At 44.8% G+C, this 15,678-nt stretch overlaps 1 protein-coding gene across 1 annotated transcript in view; it reads left to right on the top strand.

The window, feature by feature from the left end:
* Positions 1–15,678, top strand: part of LOC147900726 (uncharacterized) — a 56,738-nt gene that overhangs the window by 33,439 nt on the left and 7,621 nt on the right. The window contains exons 3-6 of the mRNA XM_087375837.1: positions 9,357–9,464; positions 9,728–9,779; positions 9,941–10,003; positions 10,124–10,177. Coding sequence (XP_087231963.1) covers positions 9,357–9,464; positions 9,728–9,779; positions 9,941–10,003; positions 10,124–10,177 — 277 coding nt within the window. The remainder of the gene's footprint in view (positions 1–9,356; positions 9,465–9,727; positions 9,780–9,940; positions 10,004–10,123; positions 10,178–15,678) is intronic.

Here is a 15,678-nt window from a genome sequence, read left to right as displayed (position 1 = left end):
TGATGGTCAAGGATAAATCAATGGCTAGGTTCTCATGCTAGCAAGGGTTCCCTTGGGTGTAAGGTAAACAGAAAGGGATACAAACAGACCTTCCAATGGTTATCTCCCCTACATGTACATGCACACAATGTCTGCAGGAGGTACCATGGAACAAAACATACACATGGCCTACATCATAAGGTGACCAGAGGTGTTTACAAAACACACAAAAACACAATAGTTTATTTTCATTCATTTTGGAGGACTATCCAGGCTGAGTACCTTGACATAAAAAGAGAGATCTGGAGCATACATAGAGATGATTTAAAATGCATAATCTTCATGGGATGCCTCATCTTGTGGAGGCAAAATATCCATGTCAAGGCAAGGTCTTACCACATGGGCAGTGTCTAGTGCCTTATAAGATGGTACTATGATAGAACAAGTGGATCTAAAAGTCATATCCTTCAAGAGAACAATTATCTTGTCATCTCCATAGTTGTGTAGAGAAGCATATCTTAGGTATCTGACCTTCATCTTTTTCTTGTACTTGGAGTCAAATAAAAGTGCCATGAGAGTGTAGATCTCTGTATTTGCTTCCTTTTTGGCAACCATTGTTTTGGCAATCTTCAATAAGGAAGTCAGGTTGGCATTTTCATCCTTTGTAGCATAACAAGACATTGCTTTATGTTTTGGCTTTTCACATATTTGGCATAAGCAAGCCATGAGAGGCTCTAACCCAAGTATTGGGTAGTGTCTTCTCTCTTACAGGTGATATATGAGCAATAAAAGGTAATCTTTTCAAAGAGTAACAATCTTGAAATGCAAGATGTCTAAGCAAGAAATGACCAAGTAGATGCTAGAAAAATGAGCATAGTAGACTGAAAATAAATCTTGGTCAAACTATCAGTCAAACTTTGACTGTCCAAGGTCAAACTTAGACTTGCATAGTCAAGCTTTCATGGCCAAAGAGGCAACTCAGAAATCTGCTTCAAATCGTTATGCAAAGGTCGGAATTCAGAGGGCTTTTGTACTGAAGAGAAAGGTAAATAGGTAGAGCTTCTCCCTCAGAAAGGAATTGCGCAGAAAACGGCCACGTCGCCCAGCATTGTAGAGGAAATATGGACTGGTTTTTCATCGAAAACTACCCGAATACTGCTCCAAAAGAGCTCAGACTTGATGAGCAGGGAGGTCGTGATGTCGCCCAGCTCCCTCTGAGAGGAAATCGACAATGTAGCTCTCCACAGTGAGAACCAGGAAAAAGATCGTCGCGGCTTCCTGAGACAATGCCGTCCAAAAGATGGCGAGATAAGTCGTGTAGCTCGTTCTGCAGATTCGCCCTGCCCTTGGGAAGACTCTCCTGAAGGATGAGATGCTGAGAATGCAGGTTTGAAGAGAACTTGCACTTCCAAAATCGACTTTGGAAGGGAAGGTGGAAGATGAAGGTGAAGAAGAAGATGATGATGTGGCACCTAACTAGGGCTCAAGGAGGATCAAATGGCTCTGATACCATGTTGGAACACTGAAAGGAAAGAGTAGAGTTGACACAAAATCAGAATACTTGCTTATAGAATGAAGAAGAAAGAGGTCCTTAAGTAGGCACCTCATACAAGGTCACTGACATCACTGATGACCTCAAAGCTCCACAATCATCTCCTCAATCTGCTCCTAGATTCACTCAATCATCCTATGTGGCTTTTCCACCACCTAACTGTGCTTGTGGGCACCTAACTGTGCCTCTAGCACTCACACATAGAAACATAAGGTGTGCCTGAGGCATACACCTTGAGATATCCCAACACTTCTAGGCTGTGCCAGCTGATTTTGGTAACTTTCCAGGCGTGGGTGTTCGCTTCTAAGCTGCTTTTGGGGCTGTGCCAGAGCAGAATCAGCTTATCTCCGCAGGATCTAGGGTTTTCCAGCGAGGGTGACCTTTCTTCTGTGGATTCCAGGTAGAAGAAGGCTTGTCTTTGCTTGCTTTTGCGGCACTTGGTTGTGCGATTGCAGGAGTGGTTCAGACAGTGGATGCTATTGGGGTCTTTGTTGTATGCTTTGTTTGGCTGAGGATACAGGATTGCCTAGTGATTGGATGCCGTTCATTGTTTGAAGTTGGGCAGGGAATTACAGGGTGGGCTGGATGGGGAGATTGCGGGCGCTGGTTTGCCTGTGGTGCAGCTTCCCAAAGACCTTTGTAATCAACCGCATGGCTTCAAATGAATGTTAAATAAATACCGCAAGGCCGCCAGCGTGTGGGGCCAATCGGTGTCTTTGTTTCTAAGTAGGAGCGCTCTAGCTCCCATGTGATTTGTTGTATGGTGCATATTTGCTTGTCAATTTACTGTGTATGCTGTAATTAAGTGGGTCCTACCACCCTTTACGTCGTGTTGAGGCTAGTTTCACACTCTCCAGGATGTGGCCTTGCCATTGTTACGCTGTAATAGAGATTTACAAGAATATAATTCATGATATTCAGGAAGAATATTTAGAGCAACCTGAAAGCTTTGAAGAATGGACTGATGTGGTATCCAGGTAGATTTTGCTCCTTATTCACGATTCCAGAAGCTGATTTTTGGAGGACATGCACAGTTCACCTTTGGTTGGGGATGTTCGTCTTGACAAAATTTATGAAAAGCTGAAAGAGCTTATAGTGGTAAGGGTTTTGCAATATGTCAAGGAGTGTGTACCTTGTCAACAAAATAGAGTCGAAGACCTCAGTCCAGTAGGTTTATTGCATCCTTTACCTATTCCAAAGGCTAAGTGGACTCACTTGTGTATGGACTTCATCACTGGATTGTTCTCTACAAACAAAGGACAGTATAGCATCTTTGTGTTGGATAAGTTGAGTAAGGTTGCTCGCTTTATCCCCACAAAGACCAATTGGGAAGTTGAGGCAGAATTAATTGCAAATATTTTCAGAATACACAGTCTCCCTCAAGAAATTGTCAGTGATGGGGATGCTATGTGCATGAACAGTATTTGGACAGAACTCTCTTAATTAGGAACTCAGCTGACTCCAAGCACTGTTATCATCCTCAAACTAATGGACAAACTGAGGGAGTTAATAGGTGACCAGAGGAATATTTGTATCACTTTTGCTTTGACACCTAGAAGACAGACCAAGATCACATAGTGTTCAATTGTAAGGCGGATGTGGTCTTCAGAACCCATAATCTTTGAGTGGTAGGATTAGCACCTTAATCACTCATATGCACATTAGTTTGGACACGTCGAGATCTACAAATGGCTTCAGTTTGGATCAATTCTGAGTTGTCTAGTTCAAGTTGTGTGCATGCTATGATTGTGTTTGTTCTAGGCCTACAATGCATGAGAAAGCAGTCCTCAGAAAGCGGTAGAAAACAACCAAGGTTGAGGCTGAAAATGCCATCTCAACCCTGTAGTAGCTTTTAGAAGCTTGCTGCTTTCACTCAGGGGGTATAGGAAGAGTGCGATCAACTTTTAGGCTTTCTAGTCCTACTTGTTTAATTAATTGTGGGTCATTGCGGCAAATATTATTTAAAGACCTAATTTAAAACTAAACTAATTTCCAACCTGCCTTATTACTCTCCCTAGCTTTTAGAAGTTTGCTGCTTTCATTTAGGGGGTATATGAAAACTGCGATCAGTTTTTGGGCTTTCTGCTTTTGATTCTTGCAATTTTGCTTCAATCTCTTGCTGCTCTCTGGCACTGTCCTGCTTCCAGTGCTGTCCCCTTGCTTCCCAAGCTCTGTTTTCACATCCAAAAGGCTCTCACCTAGTTTGCAATTCATCTAGGAGCAGCCTAGGACTGTTTTGAACCTGGCCAAGCCCTGCAACAGAGTTTCCACAGCATGGAAGAGGCTGGAAAACAGTTCACAGCAGCAAAGTTTCTCCCAGATCAATTATGATTGGTTTTGCTTACCCTGTTGCCCAGTCTTGACACTGTGGGTTCACTTATTGCAATCTTCCTACGGTTTTCATACTTCCAGCATTTTACAGTCTCAGCCTACTTCTGAAATTGCAATTCACGTTCAGGCTGTTTTTCTCAATTCAGGATCTCGTTTTTCATGTGTGGGCACTTCTGAAAGTGATTCTACTTCTAACCTACTTCTCTGAGTTTTGAGAATTCTAGTCGTGTTATGTTTGAGAACATTGACTTCTAGGGATTTCTAGCTAGGATTTCTAACACTAACTGTTTATAATCTGAATTTCTGTGATTTAGAGCCTGAGAGACAGGTTGGTGCCCGTACAGTGATTCTAAAGATCTCAGCCCTGATATGTTGCTGAGATTGGGCTCTATTGGGCCTTCTGTCACTTAGGTATTTCTAGGGGCTGCTAGTGGCTATGCTCTATTACTTTTGGATTCTCATCTTGCATTTTCATTCCTTGGGAGACCACTGCAATACATCAGAATATATGTTTTTGTTTTAGGACTTCTATGTTTCCTCGGGTTCTGTCCGAGGATCTGAATCGCTATTTTAATTACAGCCTTGTATCATTGTAGTAAAGAAATGTACTTGGGATGGGCCCAGGTAGGGTACCTCATGCACACCCATCGGGTGCCGGAGTACCCTATCCCTTGTGTGGAATTTTGAATGACATGTGTAACTATTAATTTCTAAGCAATGGCTATTTGAAATCCAAGTGTACTGGATCGCTGGGGCGGTTGGAGTTGCTGCTCCTCCCCGAGATCCTCTGCTACGTTCCAGCTAGCCCCTAGCCCCATGGTTGTCAGAAACGTCAGGTAAGAAACATTAGGTACGTTTTAGGGTTGAGTACTAAGTACCTAAACTTAAGAAACGTATAAATAAATAAATTTTTAAAAAAAATTAGAAAAAATAAGATATCTTATTACTTATTAGTAATTTATGGTAGATATTGAGATGCATCAAGCTGCATGTGCCATGGCCCATGCACATTGCACTTATTACTAGAACATACACGATACATCATACACTATACAAAATCCAAGGCAAGTACTCAAAACTTTGCTGAGGGCAGGCTGAAAGCACACATGGTCCTCCCCGAGATCCTCTGCTACGTTCGAGCTAGCCCCTAGCCCCATGGTTGTCAGAAACGTCAGGTAAGAAACGTTAGGTACGTTTTAGGGTTGAGTACTAAGTACCTAAACTTAAGAAATGTATAAATAAATAAATATATATATAAGATATCTTATTACTTATTAGTAATTTATGGTAGATATTGAGATGCATCAAGCTGCATGTGCCATGGCCTATGCACATTGCACTTATTACTAGAACATACACGATACATCATACACTATACAAAATCCAAGGCAAGTACTCAAAACTTTGCTAAGGGCAGGCTGAAAGCACACAGGGCTTCAAGATTGACACAAGGGATTGCAGGTTTCATGCGTCGAGCAGCTCGAGGTGTTGGAAATGGTATCATACGACATATACGGCCGTTGACCTTACCCAAGGTGCAATTTTTGGGCAAAAGCCCTAAATTTTAAGGCAGGTTTCTAACGTTTCTAAACCTTTCTAACGTTTCTAACCTTTAGATATGCGTATCTATCCAACCATGCCTAGCCCCCCTTGGGTCAGTATGCATTGCCATTGGTGTTTCTACTTCAGACCACTTTTTGGTAGTACTCATGATTTGTGAGCCTCACTTAAGGGGACACTCTGCTAGCATTAGGATTCTAGATGCCTTTTATGCAGAGGCGGATCTCGCAGATGTTGCAGATATGGATGTCACATATGTAGGGTGGAGTGCCATCTCCTTCACTTATGGCTATAGCCCTGACTGGTATTAGCGACTTTTATCCTTAGGTCGCCAGTACTAGGAGACGGGAGATTCTTAGACGAGATATTGGTATTTGCTAGCAATTGGTAGTCTTGTAGAGAGAAGAGCAGAAAAAGCCCACCGATGCTTGGATTTCTGGAGCGCCTTGCTGCAGACAAGGGATCATTCGTAGATATTGCTTGATTAGAGAGCAGAGTATGCCTTTCATGTTCGGGAGTCATTTTGGACACAAATGGGCGGTAGAGTCAATAAACAATTCTTCTCTACTCTTGGCCCTAGACATAGTAGAGAGTGTTTAACAGTTGATGGATTTAGACGGGATTTTGCAGACAGATCCAGATGCCGTATTGTGCATAGCTTCAGATTATTATGCCTCCCTTCTCACAGTAGATCCTGATACTTAGACTAGAGATGATGCTAGAAATATCATTTGGCAGACTATTCCCGTGCTGGTGAAACCGGATATGCGAGTTTATCTGGATGCACCTTTCACCAAGGCAGGAGACTGCCCTCTTGGCCCTTTACAAGGGCAAGTGCCCAGGTTCTGATGGGCTTTCTCCCTCATTCTTTATTGGTTTTTGGCATATGATTGGGGATCACATTACCTCTGTCCTAGTGGAGGCCCATCACACTCTTGGGCACGCGTTACAAAATCCTAGCCAAAGCAATAAGCCTGCGATTATAGCCCTTACCTCCCGATATTAGTCATGACACGCAGACTGGTTTTGTGCATGGCAGAAGCATCTTTGATAATATCTTCTCATTCTGGGAGGCTTCACAATGGGCCATGCACAGTGGCCAGAGGTTGGCCATTCTACTCCTAGACTTTAAGAAAGCTTATGACAGAGTAGTTTGGGGCTTTTTTGGAGGGCACCTTTCTTCGTTTTGGCTTTACAGATGCATGGATAAGAGGGGTTTCCTCTTTATACAGATCAGTTCACAGCTAGGTGCTTATTAGTCCGCCAGGATGTTCCCTTGCTCCCTTTCTTTTTTTGTTTGTGGCTAAAGCTATGAGTATCTATATAAGATATTGAGCCGATTCTTTTGGGACTTCCTTTGAGATGGGAAGTGGAGATTCTGGATAGCGAGTTGGCAGATGTCGTTGCTGTTTTTTTGGATGCCATGCCACAGATGCTCACTTCTTTCAGGACAGCATTGGATTTATTTTACAATGCTGTGGGGGCGCATATTAATTGGCATAAATCCAACCAATGGATTTTGGATCAGTGACGAGGACACTCCGGTGTGCGGAAGTGACATAGGTTTCACTCGGATTGAGAGGGGTGTTTCTGTCAAATACTTGGGATGCCAGGTTGGCTTGGGCATCTCTCCAACACAACAATTTGCTTCGGTGTTGGAGAGTATAAGGAGAAAGCTCCTTTTTTGGCGCTTTGCAAAGCTTGACCTTGCCTCCAGAGTAGTCATGGTCAACCAGGTCGTTTCGGCTATGGCATGGTTTGTGTGTTCTACTAGAGCCATTCAAGGGATTGCATCACTCAGCTTAAGAGACCGATAAGGAATGTGGACTTGATGGCACAGATGATGTTACAGCCAGAGTTGCTTGGGAGACTCTCATTCTCTCCACTTTGGAAGAGGGTCTCAATATAATTGATCCAGATTTACACTATAGGGCCTTGCTCAGCAAGATGGTTGTGAGGGGACTTATGCCTGGACGGAATCCATGGAAGGATTGTTTTATTCGCAACATACAGTCATGCACACCGTCTTCGAGAGGAGATTGGATGGATAGTACACCAAATGGATTTTCACTTCAGCCTGTCTCCCCCCTCATGGCTGCTATCCTGAAAGCACGGGCCAGCTTCAAGAGTAATCTTTGGAGGGTTCCACCTTCCTCCCGCGAAGAAATCGATAGGCAGCCACTCATGTGGAATGACAACATTTTGGATGAGCATGGTAGACCACTGGGTGCCTCTCATTACATGCAGTGGTCCATTTGGGAGAGGGGACCTGCCTCCACTATGGTGCCTGGAAAGCTTTCAAAAAGCTTCCAGATGATAGGAAAGCTTAGATGATTAGTTATCTCAGAGGGAGTGCAGGCATAATTCAGTAGATCGATGCAGCCTTGCCAGTGGATTGGATGGAGACATGACATGCCTATCACTTGCTCCACTTGGATGGCCGCATTCTCTAGTACGGGCTTCATTTAGTTCGAGATGCACATGAGGATGCCCTAGTTTTTGATGTGCTTTTAGGAGGCAGGCTGTCCAGACAGCCAGTCTGGATTGTAGGCTATGTGGAGATTGGTTCCGACTTCAGTGGTACATAGATCCTGACCCTCTTCTCATTTCCCTGAGATCTTGGAGACTATGGCTTTATGGAGGTGTACCCATAAAGTTCCTGCAATGGGATCCAGGAGAGTGGGAGTGGATTGACGAAGGGCACCGAGAGAGGAGGCCCCCTTCTTTCATTACACGGTCCGTAATGCCAGGAGATTTCATCTCTCTGTAGAGATTGGAGGCCCTCCAGGGCTCTTCATTGGGATGCCTTTGATATTTCTACTGATCTGCAGAAAAGTTTTTGGAGGAGACTCTAGAAATCCCACAAGAATAGAAAAATCACTCTCTTTTTCTGGCTTTCTATTCATGGTGGGATTGTGGAGATCTAGGTTCGGGGCTGATCCTACTTGTCTCTGTTGCCATGTTGCTGTGGAGACTATTCAACATTGTTTATGGGATTGTAGACATGCAGGGGTTATATGGAAGGGGGTTGCCAAGATTTTCACATTCCCCCTTCTTGATGACTTGGGGCTCAGTTCACTTTCAGGGCCTCAGGTCTTCTTTGAGAGGCATGACTCATCATGGGCTATAGCTATTTGACGACACTTGATTGAGCCATGTTCTATCATCATTCAAGACTGTGCATACCTCGGTGGAATCTTCTTGGGAGATACTAGCGAGTATTTCAGCGTGGCATATATGGAGAGCCAGGTGCACAGAGGCATTGGATGGATCCCAAGTTCTCCCCTCTCAGACTATGGCCAGTGTATGGACAGACACTGTACATACATTGATGGCCATATGGACGGGTATGCAGGGGTCCTCTTCAGCAGCTTCAGCTAGGAGAGCTGCTTTCCTCAAGGAATGGCCCTTCTTCTCAGAGTCTTCCACAGGGTTGAGATGGCATTTTCAGCCTCAACCTTGGTTGTTTTGTACCTCTTCTTGAGGAGTTTTTTCATGCACATCATGATGTATTACTGCATTGAGCTTGCTCTGGTGGTTTGTTCATATTTAATGGAAGGCAGTTTTTGCAAAAAAAAATCTAAGTGAACTAAGTTATTTAACTGGAAATTGCGCTTCCTCTTAAGCACAACTTTGACATTTTGAGACCTTGAGTTCCAGCTTGGGGGTAAGATTGGGTGAGCTCTATGGTTGGATGGTGGGTCAGAAGTCAGATGTCCTATGGTCTCCTTATGTATCTTCCAAGAACAATAGAGCTAGGTGAGACCCAAGAGTTTGCCCATTAGATCAGGGATCCCTTGCTTTGAGCCTGTTAATCTTAATCAGATAGATGTGGGCTGGTTTTGTGCTTTGTAATGTACTAGAAATTATCGTTTTATTTTGAGCTTCGACTTGATTTTAAAGTTGCGTCACAAAACTATTTATGTCTGTGCAGGTTGAACAGAGTTGATGGAGCAGTGATATTTGAAGCACTGGCATATGGTGATGTCAGTACCACTGCATATTTAACCATACATAACATGTGCTGTTCGCTTATTGATAGGTTAAGACTTGATGCCTGCTTTTATTTTCCTGCTACTTTGTGGTTGTCAGATCCAAATTTGTGAAACCTACGATGGTTTAATCATTTGAGGTCAAAATGGTAAACTGGTTTAGGGAAATGTAGGACATAGGTATCTAATTGTAAACCTAGAACCTCTAGGAGAAAAGCTGGTAGTTGACTTTTTGTGTATCCAAACTTTGCTTCTGCATTAGGACTATAAGGATATGAATGATTCCATAGAATCTATATGTGATGAATGGCAGGTTTGCAACAGATGAACAGCGTACTCACTGGTTGCCAAGGCTCACCAGAATGGTAGTATTCCAATTCGCATTCTTTATGTCCTTGTTTTAAAACATCTGTTATTTTCCTCTCCACACTAACCTTCATGGTTTCCAAAGTGCAAAAGAAAATATCATACCTCTTTTGTGCTCATAGGGATATTTGTGCTTTGCATTTGTGTCTCTTCTGCACAGGAGCTTCTATCTTCATATTGTTTGACTGAACCTGGCAGTGGGAGTGATGCAGCCTCTTTGCAGGTTCTTGAACTGCAAGCTCCTTTTTGTTACCAATTACATGGTTATAATGGTGCAAGCTTAAATTGAATATTTGGAAGACTTCACATCTAAATTGAATTGTTGATCATGGAGTGATGTCAGACTACAGCACGGCTGAATCGTGGAAGCACTGATTATATACTGAATGGAAGCAAGGTGAACAGTTTAAAACCTGGCGTTAAGCTCATGATTCCAATTTTTTGTCAACCAGGCAAGATATGTGTGTAATAGTACAGAGGCATAGTTATATGCCCATCATACATGTAATAAGGAGTTTGAAATGATCTACTACATGATCCTGAAAGAGCAATCTGGGTGATAACGACTAATCTTGTTGGTTCTAGAATTAGCATTGTTGCTCATGTGTTGTGTGTGGTGATATGTATGTTTGAGAACATAGGTTTTTGCTATGGTCTATAGGCATTGTTGGGTGCTACTGACATCAGTGGGGATGCTAGTCTCTGCTATGTGATGGAGTTTATGGTTTCAATCTTGTGAGTGACGGTCATGAGATTGTTGTAGTGTATTTGGAGGATGAGTTTGGGCATCTCTCTCTCTCTCTCTCTCTCTCTCTCTCTCTCTCTCTCATATTGTCATTCCCATGCCACCTAAGGCAAGGCGAGCTATCACACATCTTCGCACTTGCTCCCATGATTTGGCCATTGAAACCAGAGCATGGAGTGGTCTAGAAAGAGAAGATCGAGCATGCACATTATGCAAAGGTCATGACATTGAAGACGAGGAACACTTCACACTCACATGCCAAGACTATGTTGACATTAGAGTGCACTTTCGAGGATTGATTACCCAATGTACCAATCTATTCCAGCTTCTTGAGATCAGCCATAAAAATTCCCGGTCTTCTAGGTACCTTTTTATGTCTCTTATTTGAGAATAGACAAGAAATCACGACAAAATGCATAAGAATTGAATTGTTTGATCACTCAGAGGAGACTGTGTAATGCTCTAGCTAGGTCCCATAGGCCATTTTTCACTGGCCTCCGGAGTATGTTGATATATCATCATCATCATCAGCATCATCTCTTTTAGAGAGAGAGAGAGAGAGAGAGAGAGAGATGTATTAACGTTCACGGGAGGCCTCGCGGGCCTATGGGACAAAGTGCACACAAAACTAGACTCATACAAGCCTCAGTGGGCTGGAGCAAAGGGTGTGCTAGGGCCCTTGCTGAGTGCTAATCTATACTAGCAAATTCATAATGATCATAATCAATCAAGTACAAACTGAATCAAGTCAGTCATGGAGCTAGGACTCACAAACCGAAGCCCGGTACAATGATGGCTCTTTGGTGAGCTGTAAAAATATCTCGTATTTGCGTCTGTCGAGCTATCTCGCGATATGGCGATGGACGTGGTCTCCTTGATCTTAGAACTCTTTGGGCTATGTCCAAAGTGACCCCTCGTCTCTGTTGATCCCCCCTTGAGGAAAGTTGTGATAGGTTGGACCTCAATAGAATGTGCTCTAGGCACTCTTTGTCAAGCGCGTGATCTCTGCCTCCCTCTGTCGATGGCACCGTGTGGTCTCTCTCCACTGATCCAAGCTGTCCTCATATCAGCTAGCTCCTCCTCCTCTACTCCGTTGTGTCTTGGAGCTGACTCAAATGTGTAGAAGTCTATGACGCGCCGACATGTCCGGTCAGCCGCTATGTCCTGTGGTCTAGCCGCCTCTTGTTGCTCTCTGATCTGTCGCAGTAGTGTCTCCTTGTGCCGGCGCATCTCCATCAAATAGAGCCCAATGCAAACATGGTCATGGAAATGGATTAGTCATGATAGTGAGCCGAAGCCACTCTCCTCCAGGTAGAGACAGTGGTAGCGCCCCCGGATCTTATAGTAGGTTGGGCAAGTACAAAGAAAATGCTCCTCTGTCTTAATCGTCCCCAACGTACATAGCATGTAGATCTTTTGCTCTCTGGGTATACGTGTAGCTCTCCCTGCCTCGATCCTCAACCGATGGGATGAAACCTGCATGTGTCAATGGCAATCCTCAGTGCATGTGAGATACCTGTGTCCTCGAGGTACCGGGGTCTGATGATGAATCCCTCCTCCCATACCCTCAGGAAGTGGTCATGATAGAACTGGATCTTGGTGGGGAGCTCTTGGTCCCCTCCCCAAGTCCGAGATGTATGGAGCTTGAGGAGATCTCTAACCGTATGATACAGTTGATCTCATCTCGTGGGATCGACTTAGGAGGCACGTCCATGTTATATTGAAAGGGGGGGAGCTTGTCCATCTGGATACCGTGCCTTGCAAGCCATGTGGATATACGTGCATACCATGTGTCTGCCCCGCCCTTTGCTAGTCGTTTGGATGACTTCGGAGCCAACATCGGAAGTCTCTAGTGAGGTAAGTCCTAGACTCTGTCGACGAATGTCACTATTTGAAAGATGGCATCAACTTGAAGAGGTGTCATGGTGAACTCCGCCTGTACTATCTCATGTGGGACTGAGGGCACCGAATCATCCTGGATCCCATAATTACCTGTAGCTGCTCAAATTTCCTCTAGATTGTCTTCGGGAGATCACATCCCCAAAAGGGTGCTGCATACATTGTAGTCGGCCATCGAATCATCCTGGATCCCATAATTACTTGTAGCTGCTCAAATTTCCTCTAGATTGTCTTCGGAAGATCACATCCCCAAAAGGGTGCTGCATACATTGTAGTCGGCTGCAGTAGCGTGTCGAAAAGCCAGCCCTTTGTCGGTGGATCCTGGAAGTATGCTTGGAAGCACTGTCGCTCTAGTCGAGCCAAAGCACTGTGCCCCCCTGAGTCGTGCCTGGGCTGCATGGGTCCTTGTGAGAATGGGTCATGTGAAGGCTGCTTCCAAATATGTGTAGGACTGCACTATCTCTGCTAGCTTGCTATTGTAAGTAAAGCTAAGTCGGCGGAGAACTGTTCGTGAGGCGTTGAAGACCATAATCTTGGTCTTCCCAAGGTTGACTGTTAGGTCTCTCTCTCTGCAGAACACCTCTAGGGCCTCCAGGTTTCTTTGCAACCCCTCCATTGAAGATGATATAAGGACTATGTCATCAGCGTATAGCAATATTTGTATCATGAGGTCGCCCACCAGTAGTGATACCGCGCCCCTTAGGCGATCCATGAAGGTTGTGATCTCATCGATGTAAAGTCTGAAGAGAGTCGGTGAGAGGGGGCAGCCCTGCTTCACCCCAATTGTTCTCTCGACCCAATCCGATAGACCACATGGGGCATGGAGTTGCCTTTCACTAACTCATATAGGCTCATCACAGAGCAGATCAACGTCTCTGGAATCTATATCTTCCATAGTCTCTTGATCATGCGGGATCGTGTAACATTGTCGAAGGCCTTCCGAAAGTCTATGAAGCATGTGTAGACTTTCTAGACCTCGCCTCCTCAATGATAGCCCTCAGAGTGAAGATGTGATCTAGAGTAGTGTGAGAGAAGCCGTGGCATACATCATGGTTGAACATCCGTGCAAGAACCGGGGCTAAGACCTCCTGTCTATGTGCGAATTGCTCAGTCTGTAGGCCCATATGATCTTGTGATTTTCGATTGTAGAGCCGGCGAAGTGCAGCCTATACATTCCGTGTAGTAAACAAGTGACAGGTAGAGAGAGAGAGAGAAGGCCTCACGGACCTATGAGACTACAATCAAGAAAATAACTCATACAAGCCACTGTGGGCTGAAGCAAAGGGATCGGTATGGCCTTTGCTGAGTGCTAAACTAATAATGGAAGGAGTTTTACACACACACACACACACACACACACACACACACACACATCCCCTTTTGAAAAACTCAAACACTCAAAGCTAGTGCTACAAATACATATCCAGGTGCCATGGTGGCTCTTCGATGGGATATGAAGATGTCTTGTGTTGAGTCATCTCTCATTGTGGGCTTGGTCTCTATGATCTTTGTATCTGGTGGGCCATATCGAGAGTGACACCCTGGATCGGGCGGTCTCCTCTGACTAGAGCAATGATGGGATGGACCTCTACCGTGCATGCTCTAGTTAACGTCTACACCGTGTGTTGTCTCTGTGTCTTTGGATCCATTGCGTGCTGCCATCTCTTCCTACTGATCCATGTTGCCCTCATGTCGGCTATCTCCTTCTCCTCTATCCACTATGTCTCGGGGCTGACTTGAATGCATAGGAGTCGATGATGATGGTACCATCCTTGGATCTTGTAGTAGGCAAGGCAATTGCATAGAACGTGCTCCTCTATCTCTACCTCTACCAGGGTGCATAGCTTGTAGATTCGCTGCTCTCTAGGTGTGTCTGTAGCTCTCCCTGCCTCGATCCTCAACTGATGGGATGATACCCGCATCTGATGGGACAAGACCCGCATCTATCCGATGGAAATCCTCAATGCATGCGTGTCACTAGGACGTGAAATTATGGGACTTTTGATTTGTGACTCTCGTAATTTGCGCGTAACTGCCTTGAGCCTCTGGTGTGCGAGGGTCCGGCCATGGGGCGGGACTTGGGGAATTAAAATTCCCTAGTGGGCCCTTGGAAATAGTGAATGTGCACCCAGTTACTAGGCAATTAATTCATAGGGCCAAACTGTGCAACAACGTGCCAAAATAGTGGTGTAATTTTAGCAGTTGCGAGAGCCTGCCAGGTGTTGCCAAAGCCAAATCGCCATTGCCAGGAGCATCTAGAGCCTGCCAGGGGAAATCGCCATCGGCCAGGGCCAGTTCCAGTGCATCTAGAATCTGCCATAAGAAATCGCACCTGATCCAGGAGCCTGTTATTTCTGCCAGGGTGTCTTTTGCAGATTGCGATTTGATCTCTAGGTGTTCTGGCCTGTTCCAGGTGGCTGCGACTTGTTCCAGGGCTGTTCCAAGTGATTGCGACCTGTCTAGGTTGCTGTTGGAGATTGCGATTTACTTTCCAGGCTATCCAGGCTGTGCAGGGAACTTGCAATTTGATTCTGGGGAGCTTCTGGGTGTTGCTGATGATTTTGTTAACTTTCTAGGCGTGGGTGTTCTCTTATAGGTTGCTTTTGGGGCTGTGCCAAAGCAGAATCAGTTTTTCTCTGCAGGATCTAGAGTTTTCCAGCCTCCGTGACCTATCTTTTGTGGATACTGGGTAGAAGAAGGCTTGCTTTTTGCCTGCTTTTGCTGTTCCCTGATTGATTGCTGGCTAGTTATTGCGTTTGCGTTTCTTTCCTCGCGAAGAAAGGTTGATTTATGTTGTTGGGCAGTGGCCAGAGAGGCTATAGATTTAGGCAGCTTGTTTGGGAGTGCTTTGTCGATTGATTGCACCAGAGTTTGGTTGTTGAAGGCTTGTCTTGTAGCTGTTCAGCCGTGTCTGGCTGGTTGGGTGCTTGGTTGTGCAATTGTAGGTGTGGCACATACAGTGGATGCTTTTGGGGTCTCTGTTGCATGCTTTGGTTGGATGAGGATACAGGATTGTCTAGTAATTGGATGCCATTCACCGTTTGGAGTTGAGTAGGGAATTACAGGGTGGGCTGGACGGGGGAGTCTGCGGGCGTCGGTTTGCTTGTGGTGCAGCTTCCTAGAGACCTTTGTAATCAGCCACTTGGATTCAAATGAATGTTAAATAAATACCGCAAGTGGCGCCAACGTTTGGGGCCAATTGGTGTCCTTGTTTCTGAGTAGGAGCGCTCTAGCTCCCCTGTGATTTAGTTTGT

Source organism: Dipteris shenzhenensis, chromosome 6, assembly GCF_047967505.1.
Source record: "Dipteris shenzhenensis isolate YYH24624 ecotype China chromosome 6, Dip_SZ_1.0, whole genome shotgun sequence".
NCBI classification, from domain to species: domain Eukaryota; kingdom Viridiplantae; phylum Streptophyta; class Polypodiopsida; order Gleicheniales; family Dipteridaceae; genus Dipteris; species Dipteris shenzhenensis.
This window is presented reverse-complemented; position numbering and strand designations above follow the sequence as displayed.